The sequence below is a fragment of the Seriola dumerili genome, unplaced genomic scaffold (genome assembly GCF_002260705.1).
Source record: "Seriola dumerili isolate Sdu_G_001 unplaced genomic scaffold, Sdu_1.0 BDQW01000017.1, whole genome shotgun sequence".
Classification (NCBI taxonomy): domain Eukaryota; kingdom Metazoa; phylum Chordata; class Actinopteri; order Carangiformes; family Carangidae; genus Seriola; species Seriola dumerili.
In genome coordinates this window covers 6,070,602-6,092,888 of record NW_019174272.1, presented here as the reverse complement: position 1 = coordinate 6,092,888, position 22,287 = coordinate 6,070,602, and the positions used below count along the sequence as shown (strand labels likewise).

The window sequence follows — 22,287 nt, the reverse complement described above, 5'->3', positions numbered from 1 at the left end:
TGGTGTAACACACTTATCTTAATATTCACAAAAAGAAGAAGCAGAAAACTATAACAAAGGACACATAATTTCAACTTGTACACACAGGTAATAAAGGAAGGATATAACACAAGGATAAAACCTCTTAAAGTTAATCTAAATTCATATTTCTCATTGGCATGTGTGGCCTGGTGGAGAGAGCTTAAGATCAACTTTGATTACATGCTTGATGACACAGCTGTATCGTTAACCCAATTAAAGGATTAACGCTCAGGTCACGAACTCTCTGTTAAGTGAATGAAATGATCGAGCAGGTGCTTATTCAGGTGGTGCTGCTGAGAGATCAGAGTGTTGGTGCTAAGATGATTACTATTGTTAATCAGGTGTTTGCAAGTGTTTGACTATAACAGCTCTGACACGAGCACCAGTCTCTCGGACTACACTCGGATTACACGACTGAGCTCACGGCATCTAAAATTACCACTGCAAAACACGCCTCATGATGTGGGGTGCATAAACAGAAACAACTGACAACCATCTACAGTGTGCAGTCTAAGTGATAGATTATATTATGTAAGTGACTGAGCAAAAGTACTGGAGTGATTCAGCAGAGCGTGAATGCTGTGAATCCTGGAGGCACTTGTGTTTCCATGGAAACTCCCACCCCCCAACCTTTTCAGATTACACATCTGTCTCCGTGTCATTGTTTGTGGCGACATTAAAGGTTGTACACACCGCCCATTTACTCAGGAGCATGTGAGTCATCTGCTGTGAAGGCCTCCTATTCAGATACTTTTGTTTGCTGAAGAATATCGTGTATCCAGTAACCTGATATGCAATTGCCATCATACACCTAGTTTTAATAGCACTGAAATAGTCTTCCTTCTATATACATAGATCTCTCATAAGTATACACAATGACAAAATGAAATTTCAAAAACATCAGTGTGTTATAATGTACAATAAGACACCATGTAAAAAATAATCATTTTATTAACCACATTGTTTTTGCCAAAAAATCCTTGCACAAAGCTGCGTTCTCTTCGACTGCAAAACTGTCTAGGTGCATTTGTGCCTTCTGGCTTTCATTTTCTCCTCTGATTCAAGCCTCTGGAGTGAGAGAGGAGAGAAGCACTGCGTGTGTCTGTACAGCTTTTAGCAGCAGTGGAGCGTGGAGTGTTGAGGTTAAGGGTTTGAAGGTGAATTTGCAGGGACGAAGGGGGGGCAGCGGCAGGGGACACGCGATCCTCTGACTCCCGACCACTTTCTCCTCCTCTTGCATCCTTCCCTCTGTTACCGTATCCCAGCCGTGCTGCACTGCTGCTCTGCCTGAGGGACGAGGAGGAATGCAACAATGGAAACACAGTATTATGATTAATCATTTATAAAAATGTGTGCTTAGTGCCGCTTGTGCTAGAATGTAACATTTTAACTAATCTAAAGAATAGAGTGCTAACAGTGGGCTGTTTTGCATTAGTGTCAGGTGATTCTGTTGTTTTTCCACTGGTGTGGTTTGCAGAGAGGGGCTCCATGTCTGCTGAGGCCAGGCTTCCTGTTGATGTAAATGCATAGTTTTAATACAATTTTCAATAATCCCAATAACATCCACAAAATCAACATGTGTAATAGACATCAGTTGACATATTTTCACATTTTACAACATTAAAAATTTCCACACAGCCTACCCTTGCAGTGTTATGTTGTGCTCTTTCCCTCAGTTTCTCAAGGCTGCTGTGTAGGGTGGTATTTTCCTGCTCCAGAACTTTTATACGGATGCAATTTGCCTGCAGTTGTTGCTCCATATCCAAGAGCACATTTCCTGTACCTTGTAAAGATGCAAAGAACAATATGTAAGCATTCAAAGTGACGACAGTACTCAAAAACAACAGGCAGCTGGCAAATAAATGGATGGATACAAGATCCACATTTAACTTTTTCCAAGTACTTTTCCAAAGATAGAATAGTGTAGTGTTTTTATGTACATACATTCTGGTTATGCCAGTCAGTATCTTTTAGAAACAAAGGTTAAATAAGTGCCTACTCTGTGGCTGGGCCTGAGCCAGGGGGCTGAGCTCTGGGAAAGCCACCAACAGCCTCTCCCTCTCCTTTAAAGCTTGCACGTATTCCTTCAGCTCAGCCACACTGTTCTTTAGCTCGCCTATGTTTGTTTCTAGCGTCTGCTTCTCCTTTTGAAGCTCTAAATGCAAGTCCTGTTGGGGGAAAAAAAAACATATAATCATGAGCTACTAGGTTTAAAAGTATTTATTATGTGTATGATTATGGGTAAGGGCTCCGACATTACACCTGCTGTTGAGCGAGCTGAGCCTGCAGTTGTTCCTTCTCCTCTGACATCTGTTGCAGCCCATTGTGTAGCTCGATCTGTCTCTCCTCTCTCTCACCCAGCTCCCTCTGCAACTCTTCACACTCTTCATCAAGAGCATCCACCCTCTCCAACAAAGATTTCTGCTTTGCCTGCATCGACTGGATGCACAACAACAACAAAAAAAGAACCACTAACACGTGCATACATCTGTCTGAATACTGTTATGTGATCCATGAGTGAGACTGACAAGGTCTCCAGCTGAAAACAACAAATAATCCAGTGTTTGTCGTGACACTGACCTCTTGCTGACGACAAGCGCTGTGGTACTTGGCATTCTCCTTGTCAAGAAGGACTTGAGTTTCAGAGATCTGACTCTCTAGTTGCTGGATCCTTTGTTGTAGTTTACAACAGGCCTCTTCCTCCAAGTGCAAGGACTCCACTTTTTCCTGCAGTGCCTTCTTTTCACATTCTACCACAATATACAATGATCCATCATACAGCATACACTTATTACATATTACATACATTTATTTTCTGTGTGTAACCAAGCCAGGTCAATTGCATAGTGTAGTATGATGGTAAATTAAATCTTACATGTCCATACCAAGTGCTTGTAATGTATCTTGCTGCACTGCTACTTTCTCCATCAGACTGGAATTACTCTCCTCCAAGGACAAAGTTTCTGTTTCAAAAATATTAAAAAATATAGTAGTGACTGTGATGTCAGTGATTTACCATCACATTCATTTGTCAGTTTACTGCACCTGTCTTGAGTTGTTGTTGCGCCTCTTGTAGCCTCTGCTCTGTTTCTTTCACAGATCTCTGTGCTTTCCGCAGTGAAAACTCCAGCTGGACTATGGTTGCCTGGTGTTTTTCCATGTCTTGCTTGAACTCTTTCCGTGCTCTTTCCAGCTGAGACCTGAATCTCTCCCGCTCTGCCTCTGCTATTGCTAGTCTATCTTTAAGAGGGTGTACTGTACCGCGCACATCTTGCAAATGCTTTGCCAGCCGTCGCATGTCTCTGAGCTGCTCGTTGGCCCACTGGGTGACATCCCCTGCTGTCATGTGTCCCAGCTCCAGGGTTTCCTCCACAGCAGCTAAGAGTGGCTGCAGAGAGGACGGCAGGCCCTCACTCTGAAACAGTTCTACCAAAGCATCTCCTGTCTTTCTCAAAACCAATTGCACTCGATGACAGGCATCACAGGGAATGAGGGATGATTCAACTGTCTGGCAGCTTACAGTGTGACTGTCAGCTTTAGGATGGCACAGGGTGTTGTGGGTAGGACTGGAGGGTACATGATTCTGTGGCAAAAACTTAAAGGAGCTCGTTGAAGAACATGTAGATAAACAACGTCTGCAACTGTCACTCCTTGAGCTCATTTTAGGATAAACAGATGAAACTGTCTCTATTTCATCACTGTCAAATGTCTTTGGATTTGTCTCTTTCTTGATTCCTTGGAAGGTCCCCTAAAAAGAGGAAGAAATAAATGAGATCAATCCATTCTCTGTTTGCATTTTGGCATTCCTTAATATTTTTTATATTAACTTAAATGAACCTCTTTGGCTACCTTAAAGCTGGTAAATTGAACTAAATTACTCCAGTAGGTTCTGACTACAAGACCAACTGACAGGCACCCTTTCTGCTGGGATTGCTCTCTCCTCTGGCTGCTCCTCAATTGCTCAACATAAGAACTGAAGCTTTGTAGAAGAAGCAGTAGTCTTGTTCAGGGAGAGAGGGAGAAAGGATTAATTAGTATCATCATCACCATCCTCATCCTCATCATCATCATCATCATTATCACCATCACCATCATCATCATCATCATCATCATCATCACCATCATCACCATCATCATCATCACCAACATCATATATTACCTGTCAATCATGAGCTCCAGTAAGACAATATGGGAGTGTTGATTGAATGCATCCTCCCCATCCACAAAGTCATATTGCCCTAGCAGAGCCACCATGTCCAGATTACAGGAGAGTTTATCGGGGAACTTCCAGGAGGGGAAGCGGACTGGTCCGGTTCTAGAAAAGACGTCCAGAATCGCACCTTGAAGGTCGACCAGGTCTTTTCGGAGGCTTTCGATACAGTCCTGACGACCCAAGAGCTCACTCATGTCTGCCAGACTAGCGTTTATTTTGTCTGTCTGACACAGCAATGAGGGTGAATGGGTGTCGCTTGTTGACATCGAATCTCCTTGGAAACCTCCACAAGAAAGTACTGCAAGTTCCATAATGCTTTGCGGCTTGTTTCCGGAAGTAATATACCTCCATTGGGTCAACGACACCGCGACGCAGTAGGTGCTCAACTACAGTAAATTTAGGCTTAAAGATTATAGAGACTGCGTTCTTAAAATTATATCTGGTATAATAAGTGTTTTTTTTAAATACATATATTCTTCTTGCCGGGTGTTTGCAGGTAATTTCCTGCGTTAGAGAAAGACGCAGCCATGCCGCCTGGGCCTGTTCAAATAGTTCAACCGGAGGCCAACAATAAGGTAACAACGCCGCTCCGAGTTAGCTAATGTTAGCAATGTAGCTAACATACTGTTTCTGCGGAAAACTAATGAACAATTAACTTACACTTTCCTTTACTGTGAAATGTCGCTGTGAGTGCGAAGTTTAGAGAAGTTAACATCTATTTTGAATAACCACCATAAGACCTAAATCTTGATAGTTTTGTCGTTAGCTCAACTCACCCAAATAACCAAACACACAAGTTAATGGTGAGATAGCCTTTGAGACTTTAGTCAGTACCTCAACAGAACGGAAGAGCAGCGCAATTTGGTTTGTTTGCAAAAACTACTAAAATCTGACATTTGTACTTACTAAGCAGTGATGTTTCTTTCCAGTGGTTACCAAGGATAATACCTAGACTTACTTGTAAGCAGCTATCTTTCCCGTGTGCCATAAGTATACAATAGTTCCCCTTCACGACTTTTACAGTAGAATCTGAAGATTGTTTTCACAGTAACCAACACCAACAATATTGCTGGTGTTCTTGCTATTGACCCACAAACCGACTCCTTTTCACCTCTAATGTATTGGGATGGTCACAGGATTTTATTCAGAATATTCAGATACAAATGCAGTGATTGGGGTGAGCTGACTTTGAGTGAGCTAAAGCTAATGTGTAGTAGGTCAGAGATAATAGATGAGATTTATTGTTTTTTTTATAACATTGCTATAGTAAAGCCCTGGATGCATTATCATCCAGGGCTTTACTATAGCAATGTTATAAAAAAAAAAAAACAATGCTAATTTGGTTGAATTTTATTCAGTTTAAAGTCCCATAACATAAAATGTGAATTTTGTCAACAGAACGATGGAGCAGTAGAAGAAACCCCAGCCACTAAGCCCATCGTTGGCATCATATATCCACCTCCTGAGGTCCGAAACATAGTTGACAAGACAGCCAGCTTTGTTGCCAGGTTGGTTACTCCACATGTGTTAATTCTATAATCTTATATATAGCTGTAATCTTAACTGGATTTTATGTCTATGATATAACTAAATTCTTGTAATTTCACAGGAATGGGCCTGAGTTTGAAGCAAGAATCCGTCAAAATGAGATCAACAATCCAAAATTTAATTTCCTCAACCCCAACGACCCCTACCATGCCTACTACCGTCACAAGGTCAATGAATTTAAGGAGGGCAAAGCGCAGGAGCCATCTGCAGCGGTGCCTAAGGTTATGCAGCAGGCCATGCAGCAGGCCCAGCAGCTTCCTCAAAAGGTATGATGTATCATTTCAGTCAGCTGTTTCTGTAGTTTTTTCATTGATTATAACTGGTAGTATTTGATCATAATAACTAATATGTTGTGTTTGTCAATAGGTGCAGTCACAGGTGATTCAGGAGACAGTGGTCCCCAAAGAACCACCACCTGAGTTTGAGTTCATTGCAGATCCTCCGTCAATCTCAGCATTTGACCTGGATGTTGTCAAGCTCACTGCCCAGTTTGTTGCTCGCAATGGGCGCCAGTTTCTCACTCAGCTCATGCAGAAAGAACAGAGGAACTACCAGTTTGACTTTCTGCGACCGCAGCACAGCCTTTTCAACTACTTCACCAAACTGGTTGAGCAATACACTAAGGTGACCTAACAAATACCTCCTCTCTGATATTAATGTTATTCTTTTTTTGTGTGGTGCTAAAATCTATCTTCACCTCAACATTTTAGATTCTGATCCCTCCCAAAGGCTTGCTGACCAAGCTGAAGAGAGAGGCGGAGAATCCAAGAGAGGTTATGGACCAGGTAATCTTTTTAATTGTGACTGTTTCTCGGTGTAAGTATTTAATAGCATGTTGCCCATGTTAATCAGCGGTCCCACTGCTCAACCATCAGGTGAGGTACCGTGTTGAGTGGGCAAAGTTCCAGGAGCGTGAGAGAAAGAAAGAGGAGGAAGAAAGAGAGAAAGAACGAGTGGCATATGCCCAAATCGACTGGCATGACTTTGTAGTGGTTGAGACGGTGGATTTCCAGCCCAACGAACAAGGTAATATTACCACAATAGTTATCATCTTAAAACCTGCAAGCCCTGAAATGTAGATAGAAAAATTTATCTTTATTTGTAACTCTGTTTCCCTAGGACACTTCCCGCCACCCACCACACCAGAGGAGCTTGGCGCTCGCATCCTGATCCAAGAGCGCTATGAGAAGTATGGAGAAAGTGAGGAGGTAGAGATGGAGGTTGAGAGTGAGGATGAAGAGGATGGTCGGGAGGATCGGGACGAGGGCCATCCCTCACAACCTGATCAAGACACACAAGTGCAGGACATGGATGAGGTAAGAACGGATAAAGGAATTCATCTCTACACCAATTTTAGATTGAATTATTTGTATACTTTTAATTCGTAGGGACATTATTATTATTTTAATTGCCATTTAACTAAATTTCCAACCAATGTTTGCTGACGTTCTGCTGGAAAATGAATAAAAACAATAACTGCTGGTAAAAACATATCATTCTTTACCTCCTGATTTCTTCAGGGATCTGATGACGATGATGACCATATGAAGGCTCCACTCCCACCAGACAACCCTATGCCACCCCCACTGCCCCCTACTCCAGACCAGGTTATTATTCGCAAAGACTACGACCCCAAAGGTAACTCATGCTTCCTTAAGGAAGGTAACCTTCTGCATAACAAGCTATCAATATGTACAATGTGTGCTGGTCTAATGCTATCTTTTCCTCCCAGCTTCCAAGCCTCAGCCCTCAATTGCAGTTCCAGATGAGTACCTCATCTCACCAATTACTGGTGAGAAGATCCCGGCCAGTAAGATGCAAGAGCACATGCGTATTGGTCTGCTGGATCCGCGCTGGCTGGAGCAAAGAGACCGCATAATCAAAGAGAGGCAGACAGAGGATGAAGTATATGCTCCTGGATTGGATATCGAGAGCAGCCTGAAACAGCTGGCTGAGAGGCGTACTGATATCTTCGGTGTGGAAGAGACAGCCATCGGTAAGAAGATCGGTGAAGAAGAAATACAGAAGCCAGAGGAGAAGGTGAGAAGAGTTATGGATCAAAAGAATCTCTTGTTGTTGAGTCAGTACAGTTTTGATAATCAAAGATTACACATAATGCAATACCAATGGCTTGTTTTCATTAATTTTGTATTTTTGTGCCTGCAACATTTGTGTTCTTCCTCCCCTCACCAGGTTACCTGGGATGGCCACTCTGGAAGCATGGCTCGTACACAGCAGGCAGCACAAGCCAACATCACACTGCAAGAGCAGATCGAAGCAATTCACAAGGCCAAAGGACTGGTGGGAGAGGATGATACTAAGGAGAAAATTGGCCCAAGCAAGCCGAGTGAAATTCATCACCAGCCTCCCATCCCCTCCTCTGCATCCAATTTGCCTAAACCCAGTCCTCCTGTCACTGCAGTTCCTCGCCCACCCTCTTCTGTGAGTTATTATCTTTAAAATAATATTTTATTGTGAATAAAATTTTGTCTGTACATATGTAACTCATGAACCAGTAATGTGCTTGTTAAACAGGTGGCACCCCCAGTGCGCACCACTCTCCTGTCTGCTGTACCTGTGATTCCAAGACCGCCTGTGGCTCCTGTGGTGCGACTTGCACCGGGACAAGTTATAACACCAATGCCACCCATGATTCCTGCTCCCCGCATCAATGTGGTCCCCATGCCACCATCAGCACCCCACATCATGGCTCCTAGACCACCCCCCATGGTTGTTCCAGCTGGTAAGCGAAAGGTTTCCAAACCCCGTCACTGACATTCAAAATAAATATGCATTGTTTAGGAAATGAATACTTTTTACTTTGTGCTAATTTGGTAACTGAATCTTTTTAACATATGCTTCCTCTTTTTATCATTTTAAATTCAAATCCTTCTTCCAGCATTCGTCCCAGCTCCTCCAGTACCACAACCACCAAGCTCTGCTCCTGCCCCACCGTCCCACCCACCGCCACCTCATGAGGATGAGCCAGTCACCAAGAAGATGAAGACAGAGGATAACCTTATTCCAGAGGAGGAGTTTCTTCGTAGAAATAAGGTTTGTTAGAGCAGTGTAATATAATTTTGTTTCTTTCTAAAGGTAATCACAATGTATGATCTGCATCTAGGCAAAATTCAAAATGCAGGATTCAAACTTTCTGTTATAGCTGAGACTATTGGCAGGTCTTATGTATACATAAAATACATACATTATATATACAGAATAAGAAAAGACAACAACCAAATTAAAGTTATGAATTGTTTCAGGTTTTTATATGAGAAATGTTTGTGAACACACAAGTAGATGTGTTTACTCATATTTGTGATGGCTGAGATTTCTGTTCATTGATAAGCCAACCTTATCAGTTTTTTCTACTGTCTTGCTGCAAGTTGCTCTTTCTTAATTAGATTTTTTTTCCTTTCCAGGGTCCTGTGGCAGTAAAAGTACAGGTTCCCAACATGCAGGACAAGACTGAATGGAAGCTGAATGGCCAAGTACTGAATTTCACTGTCCCACTCACAGACCAGGTATGCAGATGTCGGCTTGTTGTTTCTCTCTTTTTAGTGAGTGTATTTTAGTTCACATACTGCATTCTCATGGATGTGCAAATGCAATGTCTCCACAGGTGTCTGTTATTAAAGTCAAAATCCATGAAGCGACGGGCATGCCAGCAGGAAAACAGAAGTTACAGTATGAGGTAAACTTTCCTTTTATGCTTATTTAAACACGTGATGTCTCATCTGCATTAATCAAAACTGACTAATTGAGTAATATTATGTTTTTGTGTTCGATTTTAGGGCATTTTCATCAAGGATTCAAACTCCCTGGCTTATTACAACATGAGCAACGGTTCAATCATTCATTTGGCACTGAAGGAAAGAGGTGGAAGAAAGAAGTGAGCCATGCAGCAAGGAGGAAGAGATTTTTCTCATGGGTGATTTGTCACTCAGTGCTGTCATGTCATTTTAGTTAAATGATCATTATCAGAATATTATATTGCACTTTTCATACAATTTTGTGTGAAGAGCATGTTGTTCTTAAATGTTAACCTTGTTACTCAGATTGCAAAAAAAATTATACACTGTCTGGTTGGCATGGCTTCAACTCTTGATTTGTTCTTGATGATATATGGAGTTTGGTAAGTGTAGAGCCCCATAATGTTCATCCATTTAAATAAAGAAATAAAACATCTGTTTTTGTTGTTTCATAAGGATGTGTTAGATGAAAAACTGGTTAATAATGTGATTAAAAAACAGAAAATTGATTAATGTAGGCCACATGCTGTGATGCCCAAAATCCCAGGGTTGGTAGGTTAATAGTGTTGACTAAATTCCTGGTTTACAAGGAAATTTGCTCTGTGGTAGACTTAGATTTAGATGGATTCTAGTGCAGGAGAGAGGCACTGCCTTTAGTGAGTTGTTTTCTTTTTCCAGACATAAGAGTCACTTCCCAAGGCAGCCGCTAGGGGTAGCCGTGGCATTAAGACGCGGAAACCAGCCCAGGACGACAGACTGAGTCGCTCACTAGCCCAGTACAGCAAAGTACACTCGGGATGACAGAACGGCGAGCCAAGCTACCGTTAACCCGAGGGCGTGAAACCAGCCGGCTAACGAGCTAACGGAGTTAGTTAAAGGCTAACTATGAAAACCAAGATTGCAACATAGCGTTAGTTAGTTGAAGGTAGGGTCATTGTAGAAATACTTTTGGAGTTAAGGCTAACTTTACGTTACCAACCGAAGCATTGGCTAGCTAATGTTAAATCTGATTAAGCCTTCAAGTTAACGCAGCTTGCTAACGCATTAACCTATTTGATGTGGCCTGACAGTGGTAGCCCAAGGTTAGATAACATTTACTGAGAAATCTGTTGTTGGAAAGTTGAAATCACGTCGAGAAATCATGGCGTCGATGCTGTTTGATTCGACAACATATGCAGAGGAGCAGTTTTGACTTAGGGCTGTCAACAAGCTCGCTGACGTTAGCTATCCTGGCTAGCCAGCTAGCTCTCTTGCTAACATGGCCAAAATAGAAAACGGCCGTCAATCAGTGGACACAAGGAGTATCCGGACTATTAGCAGCACCCACATAGACGATGAAAGCTCTTTGGGATCCGACTCAGAGATCAACGGTTTCACCAGCGACAGACAAACCGATAAATATGGATTTATTGGTGGGGCACAGCAGTACTCGGAACAGTCGTAAGTTTGTTTCAACTCTCTCAGTCATTAATTTTCATTGACTTCATCATTGTACTCTCGGCAAACTAAAATATGGCCAGTTACATTTTATTCCACTTGAGCCAAAGTTGAGAACAAGGTTGTAGTGTTGCAGTTAATCTAGCTGTGATGACATATCACAAGTTGTGCTAGTGTTGTTGTCTGGACAGCAGAGCTCCCAACCAGCTGCGTGGCACAGTGTGTTTGCATGCCCACTCTTTGCCTCCTAACCCTAACCCTCAACATGGCAAATATAAAGGCAAGACGATCAAGCTGGATCAATAGCAAGTAGCTTTCTTCTTCATTCTGTCACGCAAATCATTTCATATACAGATATTATTTACCACACACACTATTTGTGGAGAAAGCCGAAAAAATGTTCTTCTTGCCAGGTTTTCATTTGAATCATATGAATGGATTTATTCATAGCCATTGAGGCGAGTTGCAGTGTTTTTTCAATGAAGGCCTTTCTTTCCTTCTTTCTTTCTTCCCTCTTTACTAGGGGCCCAAAGCCTACATTACAGCGCTAAAATAGTGGTAGGAGTGAGAGAAAGTTGTGCCAAGCACTGGCTGTTTGGGAGCTTCCTGTTTTCTGAAGTTTTGGCAGACTTGGAGCCATAGCTCCGGTGCCCCGTTACTAGAGGGCCTCTTTTGGCTCACAGTTTTATAGGTAGTCACGAATCCAGGATTTAACTTACAGTATTTGGCAGTGAAAGTAACTCATCAGTGTTTTAAGGTCTTTGGAAGCTGAGGCTGGAGTGTAACATATTGTTGCACTGATCCACAACATAAGCAGCCCACAACTTCTTCTTTTTTTTTTCTTTTTTTTTTTTTCTTTTATAAGAAAGAGGGCTGTCCAAAGTTAAAAAAAAACCCTCTTTGAAGACAATTGAACCCTACAATTACAGGCTTGTGCTGATGAGATAATTGCATAGCTTAGTAAAGCATCAGACCTCATTCATAATGTAGGTTAGACTTGCCTGCATTTTCTTTTTCTGCAGGAGAATATAATGTGAAGTCTTTAAGTTTTCTTGCCTGTAAATGTTTTGCAGTTAAATAACATCATAAGGCAGACAATCCTTGACTGCAGCACTTTGGGGTTAAACAGGCTTTACCATTAAATTGGCCACATCTGAGTTTGTATCTTTAGTCTTATAGTCTCTTCAAAAGACGTCTAGCAGTTGTTATTTTTGAGGCATTGCACAGTTTACTGGTTTCATATGAGTGATGCCCACACACAGATCTGATTGCACATGCGGAAAGATGAACAACCTCTCTGCTGTTTTCATGTTTTTGTTACACTGTCCCATCATGTTTATGCAATTTTGAGGTTAATTTCTATCTGACCTAATTGAAAAATATACACACCTTTTTTTACCTGACACATGCTTTCCCTCCAAAATTAAGAATAGATTTAGATGTCGTCCAGTCTCATTTGGTTTGATATTGATTTTAAAGTGCAAAATATGAAATGTATCTTTCCTGTCATTTCTCCGTTGTGTCTCCAGAGCTCAGGATGTGCCTCCAGAAGTGCTCAGGCAAAGGGAGGTGAAGTGGTTGGACATGCTCAACCACTGGGACAAGTGGATGATCAAGAGATTCGATAAGGTCAGTGTTCACTCAAGTAACACAAAACGTCAAGTGGCTTGTTTTGATTGGCCAGATTTAAATAAGTTGTATTTTTCTAACAGTTTTTTAAGGTTTGTGTCTGAGCTTTACCACCATTGTCTACACATAGCGGTCTTTCAGACACATGATCAAACAAGGTAAATAGCATTGCTCAAGTATTTGATTGCACAAGGATGAGACTTTTGTGGACACATTGTTTGCAGCTTCACTTGTCTAGCTGGTTCTCTGCGAAATGCTCTGTGCAATTCAACACAGAGCTGTAACTTCACCTCATTTCCATGAGTCAGCAGCAGGGCGGGACACGACACATCCCTATCGTCCCATGCACCGTGTGACAAATTCACAGCCTCAGATTCAGGGTGGGGCTCTTCTGACTTCCTGTGAGAAAACTATAATAAAGGTGCTGTGAATATAAACTATAGCTGTAGTCAAGTGCAAGTCAGCTCTTCAGAATGAAAAGCAGTGAACTGAGCAGAAGCCAGCTTTCACTTGCATGTTGTGCAGGTAGGTTCAAAGGTCATGCAGGGAAGGTCAGGGTTTTCCCACCCCTCGTTGTGACCCTTTGTTTTGTTTTACACAAGCTTCACAGCAGAAATCTCCTTGGGGAAGTGTGCCAGCTTCATATCAGACAAAGCAAATAAAAATGACCAGAAATGGTTAGGCAAGCAGAGCTAACTTCTATGTGATAAACAATTTTTATTTCAGTTTAATCAGCCCACTGTATAAACAGTGTCTCGTCACTATGCACGAAAGGTCTGAGTTGCATCCCTACTTTGACACATCACATGACTTGCGCTTAAGGTTTTACAAGTTGATATTTAGTTGTGTAGCACTGGGTGCATTAAGGCTGCTGTATTCCTGTTCCATTCAGAGTCAGTGCCATGCAAAAAGTGGTTTTCCTGAGTTAGCATCTCTGTGTATAGTGTTTACATAAATGATGTAGTGTTTAGGTATCTTTGGCTGAACATGCTTAACTCCTATTTACTACAGTATATATGAATTTATAACTTATTTGTGAAGCCCTTCTTATTGAGCTACACATTGTTAAAAAAAAAAAAGATGTTCTGTAACATAACATTGCTGCTGTCAATAGTTTTTGGCCAATAGCTTGTAGCGAAGTTGGACTGAAACAAAATACAGTACCAAAGTATACATCACATGACAGATTTGCAATGGATGTGTACAATTGAGACTTTAATAAGATAATAATGTTGATATCCCAGGAATACTGACTTATTATACTTATAGATACTTATTAGATTCTCTCAGGAGTGCAAGAACTTTGTAGTAATTTTTATTTACTGTCAAATGTCAAATTGTCTGCTGTGAGCAAGGCCCATAGATGACAGTGACATGACAGTGAGGCGTTAGTGTTTTGAACAGATGGGTACATTTTGCATGAATTCAGGAAGCGGAACCAAGACCAAGTGTCAGGTCTACTGTACATACCAGCTGGCATAATGCCTTTCTTGGCTTGCAGTAAGCCTTGGTCACACTTTTTCCGTTTGCATCTTCCTGTTTTTGGTGAACCCTGGTTTCTCTGTGGCACAGGTGAGGCTGAGGTGCCAGAAAGGAATCCCTCCTGCCCTCCGAGGCCGTGCATGGCTCTATCTGTCAGGGGGGAAGGTGAAGAAAGAGCAGAACCAAGGAAAGTTTCAGGTGAGAGAGCTTCTTCTTTCACTTCCTCCTCACAGCTCTCATTATGCTTTATTTTTGGGGTCATTTCATTTTTAAATTTCATTTGAATTTGTTACTGAAACTGCGGGTGTGCACCAGGGTTACTTCTTCCGTTGAGAACCTTGATGTTTTGTGCACAGGGCTGGATGCATTTCACCTTTAGATCAGTTTACAACGGGAAACGACCTGCTGTTTAATGGCTAATAATACATTACTTTTATAACTTTCAACCTCAGTCAACCTTTTCAGGATAATAAATTACAATTCTTTTAACACTACACTTATTACTGTGATAACTGAATCTCATAGGATGTCCACTTTCTAAATTGTTTTGATTTGAAACGCCACACTGCTCTTACTGTGCACCAAAGAGATCTCACGTCTCGTCCATGTGTTTTGAAAGGAGCTGGATAGTCAGCCAGGGGACCCCAAATGGCTTGATGTGATTGAGAAAGACCTCCATCGACAGTTCCCTTTCCATGAGATGTTTGTGTCACGGGGAGGACACGGGTAAGCTGTGAGACGTGATGTGACTTTACAGACTGACATTGATGACCGTGACTTGTTTGGCATTTCATTTGTCTAACTGCTCTGTGCGTCTGTATCTTGATTCTTCACAGGCAGCAGGACCTGTTTCGTGTTCTTAAGGCCTACACTCTCTTCAGACCAGAGGAGGGATACTGCCAGGCTCAGGCTCCCATTGCTGCTGTGTTGCTCATGCACATGCCTGCTGAGGTACTGTTTACTTTCCCTCCACCACAAACATTTAAACTGTCTCCTTTGGTGTAAATGTGCTGTCACCATACAGTGCTTACTGTGGAGTTATTGGTTGTCTGCACCAGTTCTGAAGGCTTGTTATTACTTCTATCTTTAAACTAGAAATCGTGTGCGTTATCTTATACTGCTCAGTTTTAATTTGTGACCTTGGACAAGTCTATTTTTAAGCTGAACAGCAGAGAGACTCACAGATGATGTCATCTGGAGCTGCTGCAGAGAGTGAATAATAGATCAACAGCAGCCATGGTGACCTAACAAGGGTTTATGCAGATTTTTTGACTTCATGCTCAGCCGGTTTTATCATCATAAGTCAGAATTTCTGGTATTATGTGACTTCCATGTGAAGACAGAAATGTCTTGTCAATGAACAGTCAGTGTCCTGACATCATGTACGTTTGTTTCTGCAGGATGCATTCTGGGGGCTGGTCCAAATTTGTGAGAAGTATCTTCCTGGCTACTACAGTCCTGGCCTGGTGAGACTGAATTCACGTGCAAGCACGCTTGATGAGATAACCAGGCTTTGCAAATGCAGAGAGAATACTTCACCTGACACTTCTGTTAAAAGAGCTATAATCCGCATTAACTAACAGAGCTTTCTCTGTGATTACAGTGCAATTTTGTTTTTGCAGACACAGGGATTCTGTGGTTATAAGTTACTGATGAAACCAGTGAGGCGTCGTTAGACCATAGTTTAACATTGGGTTATGTATTTGCCCAGCAACACAAGTAAACTATCTTCTGTAATTAATTTTGGCTGACGGTTATTGTTCAACATTGTTGTTTTCATATTATATAATTCTTTGTGGAAAATAGATTTAGGGATAAGATGTTTCCTCATGAAATTATAACATGGAGCTACAAAAGAAGATGTTACAACATCATCTGATAAGTCATGCATAGTGGGAAACAGTTTACACTTGGAGCAACATGCTGCATTTGGACTTGTTTTGTTTTTTTAATACATGAACATCCACATACATATCATGTTTCTGCCCAGACAATCCACAAGTACAATAGCTTTTGTCTCCTCTGTTAATGCTTTCCTACCTGTGTCTCTTTCAGGAAGCTATACAGTTAGATGGAGAGATCCTGTTCGCTCTGTTGCGACGTGTCTCCCCACTAGCCTTCCGCCATCTGGAGAAACACAAGATTGACCCCATCCTCTACATGACTGAATGGTTTATGTGTGCCTTCTCCAGAACGCTGCCTTGGGCCTCAGTGCTGCGTGTCTGGGACATGTTCCTCTGTGACGGTAAACAGTGGCTTACAGAGCTGTACTTTCAGTGGTGTCAGGTGTTGTAGACAAGCAGTACATTAGAACCTCTTAACTACTGAAACTCTTCTCCCTCTTTCAGGAGTAAAGATAATCTTCCGTGTGGGTTTGGTGCTACTTAAGTGCATGCTGGGGACCCGGGAGAAGCTGAAGGCCTGTCAGGGCCAGTATGAGACCATGGAGCTTCTCAGGGCCATAGAGCCTCGATACATGCAGGAGGGCTACCTCGTCCGGGAGGTAAGAGCAGAGGAGCCGCTAGGGAAACAATCCTTCAACAAGTGTGCAACAGGAGGAGTTAAGTTAATTGAACAAGATTCATTCAAATTACACTCTTCGGGTGCAGGCTTTTCATTAACTGACTCGTCGCCTGTTAAAGGTCATATATTGTATATTTAGTATGTTTTTCTTTCAGATGTTGGTGGCTGTTCACTCATATGAACTGCCTAAATCTGATATAATTGTGATGTAATAAAACTACATCATGTAGTTTGGGGTTTTTTGGGGTTTTTTTTGGCTTTACAAAGATATTTGGCCTTACTTACACTTTGGTTAAATATTCGTTCGTAGCTTGTCCAGTCAGAACTATGCACAGACAGAGTGGTATATGGAGTTTATTTGCATGGAAACAGTAGTACATGCAAATAACTACAAAGTTCAGTAGGTTGTAGTGAAGTGTTTTAGCATTGCACGTGTATGACTGCAATGTACAAAAGGTCATATTAAGCTGGCATGATCCTGTAATGATGTAGTGGAGGGTTATGTCACTCATTGAGGAGATGGAATTGATAGAGAACAATAAGTGTTCACAAATGTAGCCAAGGGAACCGCACAGAGTCTGAGACAGTGAATTAAGTCGACCAGAGCGCTGGCTGGCCAGTGTCTGCTTTCTGTGTGTGAGTCTTGTGTGAAGGTCTGTGCATGTTAACAATACCCCCTCTTATACACAGGGCTGTCTTGACCGTGAGTGACGGTGCATCCACAGCAGCCCCAAGGCCCTTTGGCATTTACTGACAAAGTTCACATTTTTAACACAATGGACAAACATGGAAGGAACATATTTTCCAGCAAGGGCTGGTCTTGTTGCTTCACATTTCCCTGATTATGATCTGTATGACTCCAGCTGTGACCTGATGACGTGTCTCTTCCTGTTGCAGATCCTGGAGGTGCAAGTGACCGCACGAGATGTGGAAAGAGAGCATCACACCCAGCTGAAGCGCTGGAAGAAGAACCGCGGAGAGCTGAATTTCAAGCCGCCTCCGAGGATGCACGGTGCGCGGCTCATCATGTTGGCCGAGCCGCCCAGGCGCCAGGACCTGCAGCAGAACCCCACCATTTTACTGGAGGTGCCTCAGCCCACCGCGCAGCTGAAAAAGGGCAAAGAGGAGAGGAAGAGCAAGAAGAAGAAGAGCATTAAGAAATCCCAGCCCACTATGGAGATCCCTAACCCTTACCCTCTTCTAAACGACCCTCCTCCTCCTCCTCCACCCTCAGATCCACCTGCTCCACCTCCTGTCAGGGACGAGACACCAGAGGCCGTGCCACAAACTGACACAGACTCACCTCACCAGCAGCAAGCGCCTCCTACAGACCTTCCCCCTGCCAAAGAATCTCCTCTTCAGCGATCCACACAAAGCCTTAGCAGCACAGAGCAGGATACATACCTGTAGCTCCACAGCAGTGTGTGTGTGTGTGTGTGTTGTGTGTGTGTGTGTGTGTCTGTGTCTGTGTGTGTCTGTGTGTGTGTGTGTCTGTGTGTCTATGTGTGTCTGTGTCTGTGTGTGTCTGTGTGTGTGTGTGTCTGTGTCTGTGTCTGTGTGTGTGTCTGTGTGTCTATGTGTGTCTTAGTGTGTGTCTGTCTGTGTGTGTGTACACGAAGCACCAGCACCCTCAGCCAACAACCAGCTGGCTTTGCCAAGGTCTCTGACTGGCCAGCATCGCTATTATTCTACTGTTGGACTGTTTTGTATTCATTTTAGACACCATTTTGCCTATGATATTATTGGTATACACTAAAGCAACATTGCTGAGTGTAAAACTACTTTGATGCTTGTGCCATTTCTCCACATGAAGCTGATGTTACCTCCTCTTAATGCTTGATGCTCTCATTTAGACCCTTAGTCTTAGTATCCTATTCACCAGGGAGACACGTTACTGAGTTTTTTGGGAGCAAAGACAATTCTTCAGACAATTGTGGTTTAAATGAAACTCAAGGAATAATGAGATGCCACAGCTTCTGCAGTTTTTTTCCTATACATTTCCACTCTAATTCAACACTATTGAGTTCACCTGTAATACTGTGCAGCAGTGACTATAAACCGCTGATACTAACTCCATGCTTTTGAGCCTCTTAAGCCATTATCTTTCATTAGGGGTGTTGTGCACTAGAGGGCAGCCTCGCAGAGGCTCCAGCCATAATTCCTGTTACATTACTTGTTAGTAAAGCTGATCACAGCAGGGAGGATTCGCTCAGTTTGGGAGGTATTTTTCTGAGGAGTTTGCATTTTTGCATTCCAGTAGGAAAACTTGCATTTCATGTTTCACATTCTTACATTTGAACTGAAAATAATCTTCTGAATCAGTGAAATTGAGTCACGCCACATTATGTTCATGCAAGTCTTTTTCTACAAGCACTATTTATTTAAAGAACAGTTCAAACATGAAATTTGTTGTTTGTGCATGTGCTGCTAGTGCACAAATGATCACATTTTTTCAGAGTCTGTTTAACTGATGTGGTTAAACTCTGTATGAAATATAATACTCACTGTGCCAGGCACTTCCAGCCACTTAAGAGCAGCATTAATTCATGTTACTTGGGCAGCAGAGAGGAGAACACTGGACATTCCTCACCATATGACACATTCCTGCCTTTTTAAAAGCTAATCAGTCTGAAAGCTGTCTCTTGCCAAATGCAAATCTGTGTAATCGATGTACAGTATTTGTCTATGTGTTTCCTGTCACAATTTGGGACAGTGATTGATTGCAAATTACCTAATGGTGCTGACCTTCCACTTGGCATAGCTCAAGTATCCAGTTGGGGGCCAAGCAGATCTTGCTGTGTAGTATGTTGGGTCATTTTTTTAATATATATATTTTGCTAGCATTTCCAAAGCAAATCAAGACTGTTGTTTTGAGACGATCTTCGACCAGTACCTGTGACCAAGCTTATTCCATTAGTACAGTTGAGGGATCATGAGATTTCAACATTTATTGGGATGTTTGTAGCATTTCTCTCAAGAGAACTTGCCTTGTTTCTTTGGGAAAGGTGGAGACAAGTGGGGGTTTGAGGCCTTTTTTTTTTTTTTTTTTTTTTTTTTTCCAAAAACATGTTGGACAATCTTTATTGCGATGGTCCAAGTTTGTTTTCTCACTTTCATCACAATGGTAAATGACAAAGGGAGTTTTGACAAGCATATGCACACGTGTGGGAAGTGTTTGTGTGTATCATTATCAAGAAAAGTCTTTGCTTAAACAAATGCATGTGTAGGTCAGTTATTATAAAAACAAAATGGGGTTTCAGATGATAACACATTGTCAAGCAGTCACTCGCCTGTATGCAATAGTTCTTTAGTTGCTTGTATTACACACCTCACATTCCGCTGACGTTATATTTTAATTTAATGCTGTTTGTGTAGATATGACATGTAAAATAACAATTTGTTTCGTAATGAAATCTATTTTTCAATGTATAATGCCATATTTTATTGAGCAGTTACAGAAACTGCAGAGGGGACATCTTTAAATCAGTTGCAGTCTCAGACGATATATTTTAGATCAGCATTTGTAACACTAGGAAAAAAAAAAAAACTTGTTCATCTGGAATTTGGGAGGTGACCTTTGACGCTTCAAATGACGGATTGGTATTTTACCATTCACAACAGGTTTATAAAAGAGATGAACCAATGGGCAGTATGCATCATCATGAATTTAAATTTTACAAATAAAATTTTGTTTAAACCAAACTTGCATCATTGCTGTTGCATTTTTACTGTCACTCTGTCATATAACCTGAGCTAATGTATTTTGACACATTGATCTGTCTGCATGTTTGTATGCAATGTGTTACAATATCCAGCAGATGGGGCACCAGAGTCATCACCTTGAAATGAAGCGGTGCTTTCCAATGTGGGTGTCATAAGGAAAGGCCAAGGGTGTCCCAAGATGTGTTCATTTCCATTTTTTGCAGTACATTTTTAATAATGCTGCACTGCGTAAAGCATGTGAAAAAATGACATAACTGCTCCACTTTTAAACAAAAATATAGAAAACTATTTAACCAGCAAGCATATATATTTGTTAGTTTATTTTAAGTTTAGTATTAATCTGCAAATTTGTGTGTGTGTGTGTGTGTGTGTGTGTGTGTGTGTGTGTGTGTGCGCGCGCGCACATGAGGAATGCCATGAAAACAAATACCTATAAAGGGAGTGTCACTGCTTCAAGCAATCGCTTGATGTTTTGTGAGATGAGCTTATTTATCTGAGAAGATTAATACCACTCTTGTGCTTAGACTAATTAGCACATTATATCTTATTATCTACACAAAAACACTTGATAATGTGTTGGACTATTTCTCTGCCTTACAGTGAGCTTTAGGTGTGCTGAGAGGTGTTTCCCCATGTTTCCAGTATTTATGGTAAGCTAAGCTACCCGGCAGCTGGCTTCACCTACATATTTAACGTAGAGGTATGACAGTGGTATCAACCTCCTCAAAACTGTATCCCTCTGCAAAAAAAGCGAATAAGCATATATCTCAAACTATTCCTTTAAAACAAAAGTTTGGGAACTTTTTACTTTGGTAAAGCAGTTGTTGAGTGAGGTTAAAGAGATTTGAAAGCTTCCTAAATACAGTGAAGATTAGTTAACATTCACTATCACTGATAGTGTAATAACCTAAATTTACACACCACCATAGATTTTCTCTTCTTTCACAATGTAATTCTGCACTATGTCAAATCTATCATCTCAGATCAGACGCCACAGTACAAAATCTTATCAAGTCCATGGTCTGGTGTCTGTCTGTCTCTCTGAGCATCTGGAAATGAAAAGAAGATTTGTGAAGGTGCTGTAGGAGTGTATCCATTCATTATTATTATTCAAATGATTTTATTGAACTTTTCCAAAAAAGAACAAAAAAAAAAACACGTAACATAAACTATCATCACTAAATACATGAACCAAACCAAGACACAGAGACCTGAAAAAAACAAAAAACAAAACTCGTCTAACAGGCGATAGCTACTTCATAAGATTCGCATCATAATCTCATTATGGAAACTGAAAATACAGGCAGGTCATTTTACTCTGTAGCAGGATAAATGGAATCAAAATGATCCAAGAATGGTTGCCAGACATAAAAAAATTTCTGGACAGATCCCAGAGTTAAATATTTAAGCTTTTCCGCTTATCACCTCCCTGACCCATTGTTTATGCGAAGGAGGTGTGTGTATCCATTCATGACAGAAGTATTTAACCTTTCTCCTGTCGGGTTTTCACCTCGGCTTGAACAACTTCCCCCCCTAAAGAGATCATCCCTGCTCCCTCTCCTCGTTTAGACTAATGACAGGTTACTATTCTTTTCTTAATTCACTGTTTGACTTGCCAAATGCCTCTTTTCTCCACCTTGAGGTGTGGGATATTTGAAGTTGGCCCTAGGCTTTAAAGAGCTCATTGTAAATTGTTACCTTGATGACCTCAGTGAGCCTGCTAACTCATTTCTAATCGTCCAGCAAGGCGTGAGCTGCAGCTGTTGACCTCTGGTCATCGGGGGCTAGGCGTAGTGATTAAAAGAGAAGGCAGCAACTTGCAGGTAATTTGAGAATGGTCATTGTCTTTAAAATAACAATTTAATACATTTTACATTGTCATTATATAACTGTAGGTAGGCAAGGTGTGTGTAGATATGATTCATCTTCCTTGGAAAGGGAGTACCTGTCAATATCTAT

General features: G+C 41.5%; 3 protein-coding genes across 6 annotated transcripts; 2 read left to right on the top strand and 1 right to left on the bottom strand.

Annotated features, from left to right (window-relative positions):
* Window positions 1–980: 980 nt before the first annotated feature.
* Window positions 981–4,449, bottom strand: ccdc157 (coiled-coil domain containing 157). The gene is made up of 10 exons (XM_022756967.1): window positions 4,181–4,449; window positions 3,871–4,021; window positions 3,067–3,769; window positions 2,907–2,984; window positions 2,602–2,771; window positions 2,284–2,460; window positions 2,021–2,189; window positions 1,665–1,804; window positions 1,437–1,531; window positions 981–1,308 (listed from the first exon to the last, which is right to left on the bottom strand). Exons 1-10 carry the CDS (start codon window positions 4,426–4,428, stop codon window positions 1,065–1,067), a joined length of 2,175 nt encoding a protein of 724 aa, XP_022612688.1. The 5' UTR covers window positions 4,429–4,449; the 3' UTR covers window positions 981–1,064.
* Window positions 4,450–4,574: 125 nt separating this feature from the next.
* sf3a1 (splicing factor 3a subunit 1) lies at window positions 4,575–9,970 on the top strand. Of its 4 annotated transcripts, none has more exons than XM_022756935.1 (16): window positions 4,575–4,625; window positions 4,731–4,809; window positions 5,633–5,742; window positions 5,844–6,048; window positions 6,149–6,406; window positions 6,493–6,567; window positions 6,658–6,808; window positions 6,902–7,098; window positions 7,303–7,420; window positions 7,515–7,822; window positions 7,976–8,224; window positions 8,318–8,525; window positions 8,682–8,836; window positions 9,205–9,306; window positions 9,405–9,476; window positions 9,577–9,970. In XM_022756935.1, the coding sequence occupies exons 2-16, from the start codon at window positions 4,762–4,764 to the stop codon at window positions 9,676–9,678; spliced, it is 2,358 nt and encodes a 785-aa protein (XP_022612656.1). In that variant the 5' UTR covers window positions 4,575–4,625; window positions 4,731–4,761; the 3' UTR covers window positions 9,679–9,970. The 4 variants fall into 4 exon arrangements, with proteins under 4 accessions (XP_022612656.1, XP_022612665.1, XP_022612648.1 ...); XM_022756944.1 differs by having other exon boundaries at window positions 4,580–4,608; XM_022756955.1 differs by having other exon boundaries at window positions 4,589–4,612.
* A 359-nt stretch (window positions 9,971–10,329) lies between these two features.
* Window positions 10,330–18,083, top strand: LOC111230670 (TBC1 domain family member 10A-like). Its single transcript, XM_022757469.1, has 9 exons — window positions 10,330–10,974; window positions 12,501–12,600; window positions 14,173–14,280; window positions 14,702–14,808; window positions 14,919–15,033; window positions 15,483–15,548; window positions 16,138–16,327; window positions 16,431–16,585; window positions 17,503–18,083. The coding sequence occupies exons 1-9, from the start codon at window positions 10,793–10,795 to the stop codon at window positions 18,013–18,015; spliced, it is 1,536 nt and encodes a 511-aa protein (XP_022613190.1). The 5' UTR covers window positions 10,330–10,792; the 3' UTR covers window positions 18,016–18,083.
* Window positions 18,084–22,287: the final 4,204 nt, after the last annotated feature.

Bases quoted from the DNA above. Each gene is read 5' to 3' on its own strand.
- ccdc157 (XM_022756967.1), bottom strand. From the start codon at position 4,428: ATGAGTGAGCTCTTGGGTCGTCAGGACTGTATCGAAAGCCTCCGAAAA. The intron at 2,772-2,906 runs GTATGGACATGT...ATATTGTGGTAG, and splicing joins AGATACATTACAAGCACTTG to AATGTGAAAAGAAGGCACTG. The intron at 1,309-1,436 runs GTTAGCACTCTA...CTCGTCCCTCAG, and splicing joins CTAATGCAAAACAGCCCACT to GCAGAGCAGCAGTGCAGCAC.
- sf3a1 (XM_022756935.1), top strand. From the start codon at position 4,762: ATGCCGCCTGGGCCTGTTCAAATAGTTCAACCGGAGGCCAACAATAAG. The intron at 7,823-7,975 runs GTGAGAAGAGTT...TCCCCTCACCAG, and splicing joins TACAGAAGCCAGAGGAGAAG to GTTACCTGGGATGGCCACTC. The intron at 8,837-9,204 runs GTTTGTTAGAGC...TTTCCTTTCCAG, and splicing joins AGTTTCTTCGTAGAAATAAG to GGTCCTGTGGCAGTAAAAGT.
- LOC111230670 (XM_022757469.1), top strand. From the start codon at position 10,793: ATGGCCAAAATAGAAAACGGCCGTCAATCAGTGGACACAAGGAGTATC. The intron at 14,281-14,701 runs GTGAGAGAGCTT...GTGTTTTGAAAG, and splicing joins AGAACCAAGGAAAGTTTCAG to GAGCTGGATAGTCAGCCAGG. The intron at 15,034-15,482 runs GTACTGTTTACT...TTGTTTCTGCAG, and splicing joins TCATGCACATGCCTGCTGAG to GATGCATTCTGGGGGCTGGT.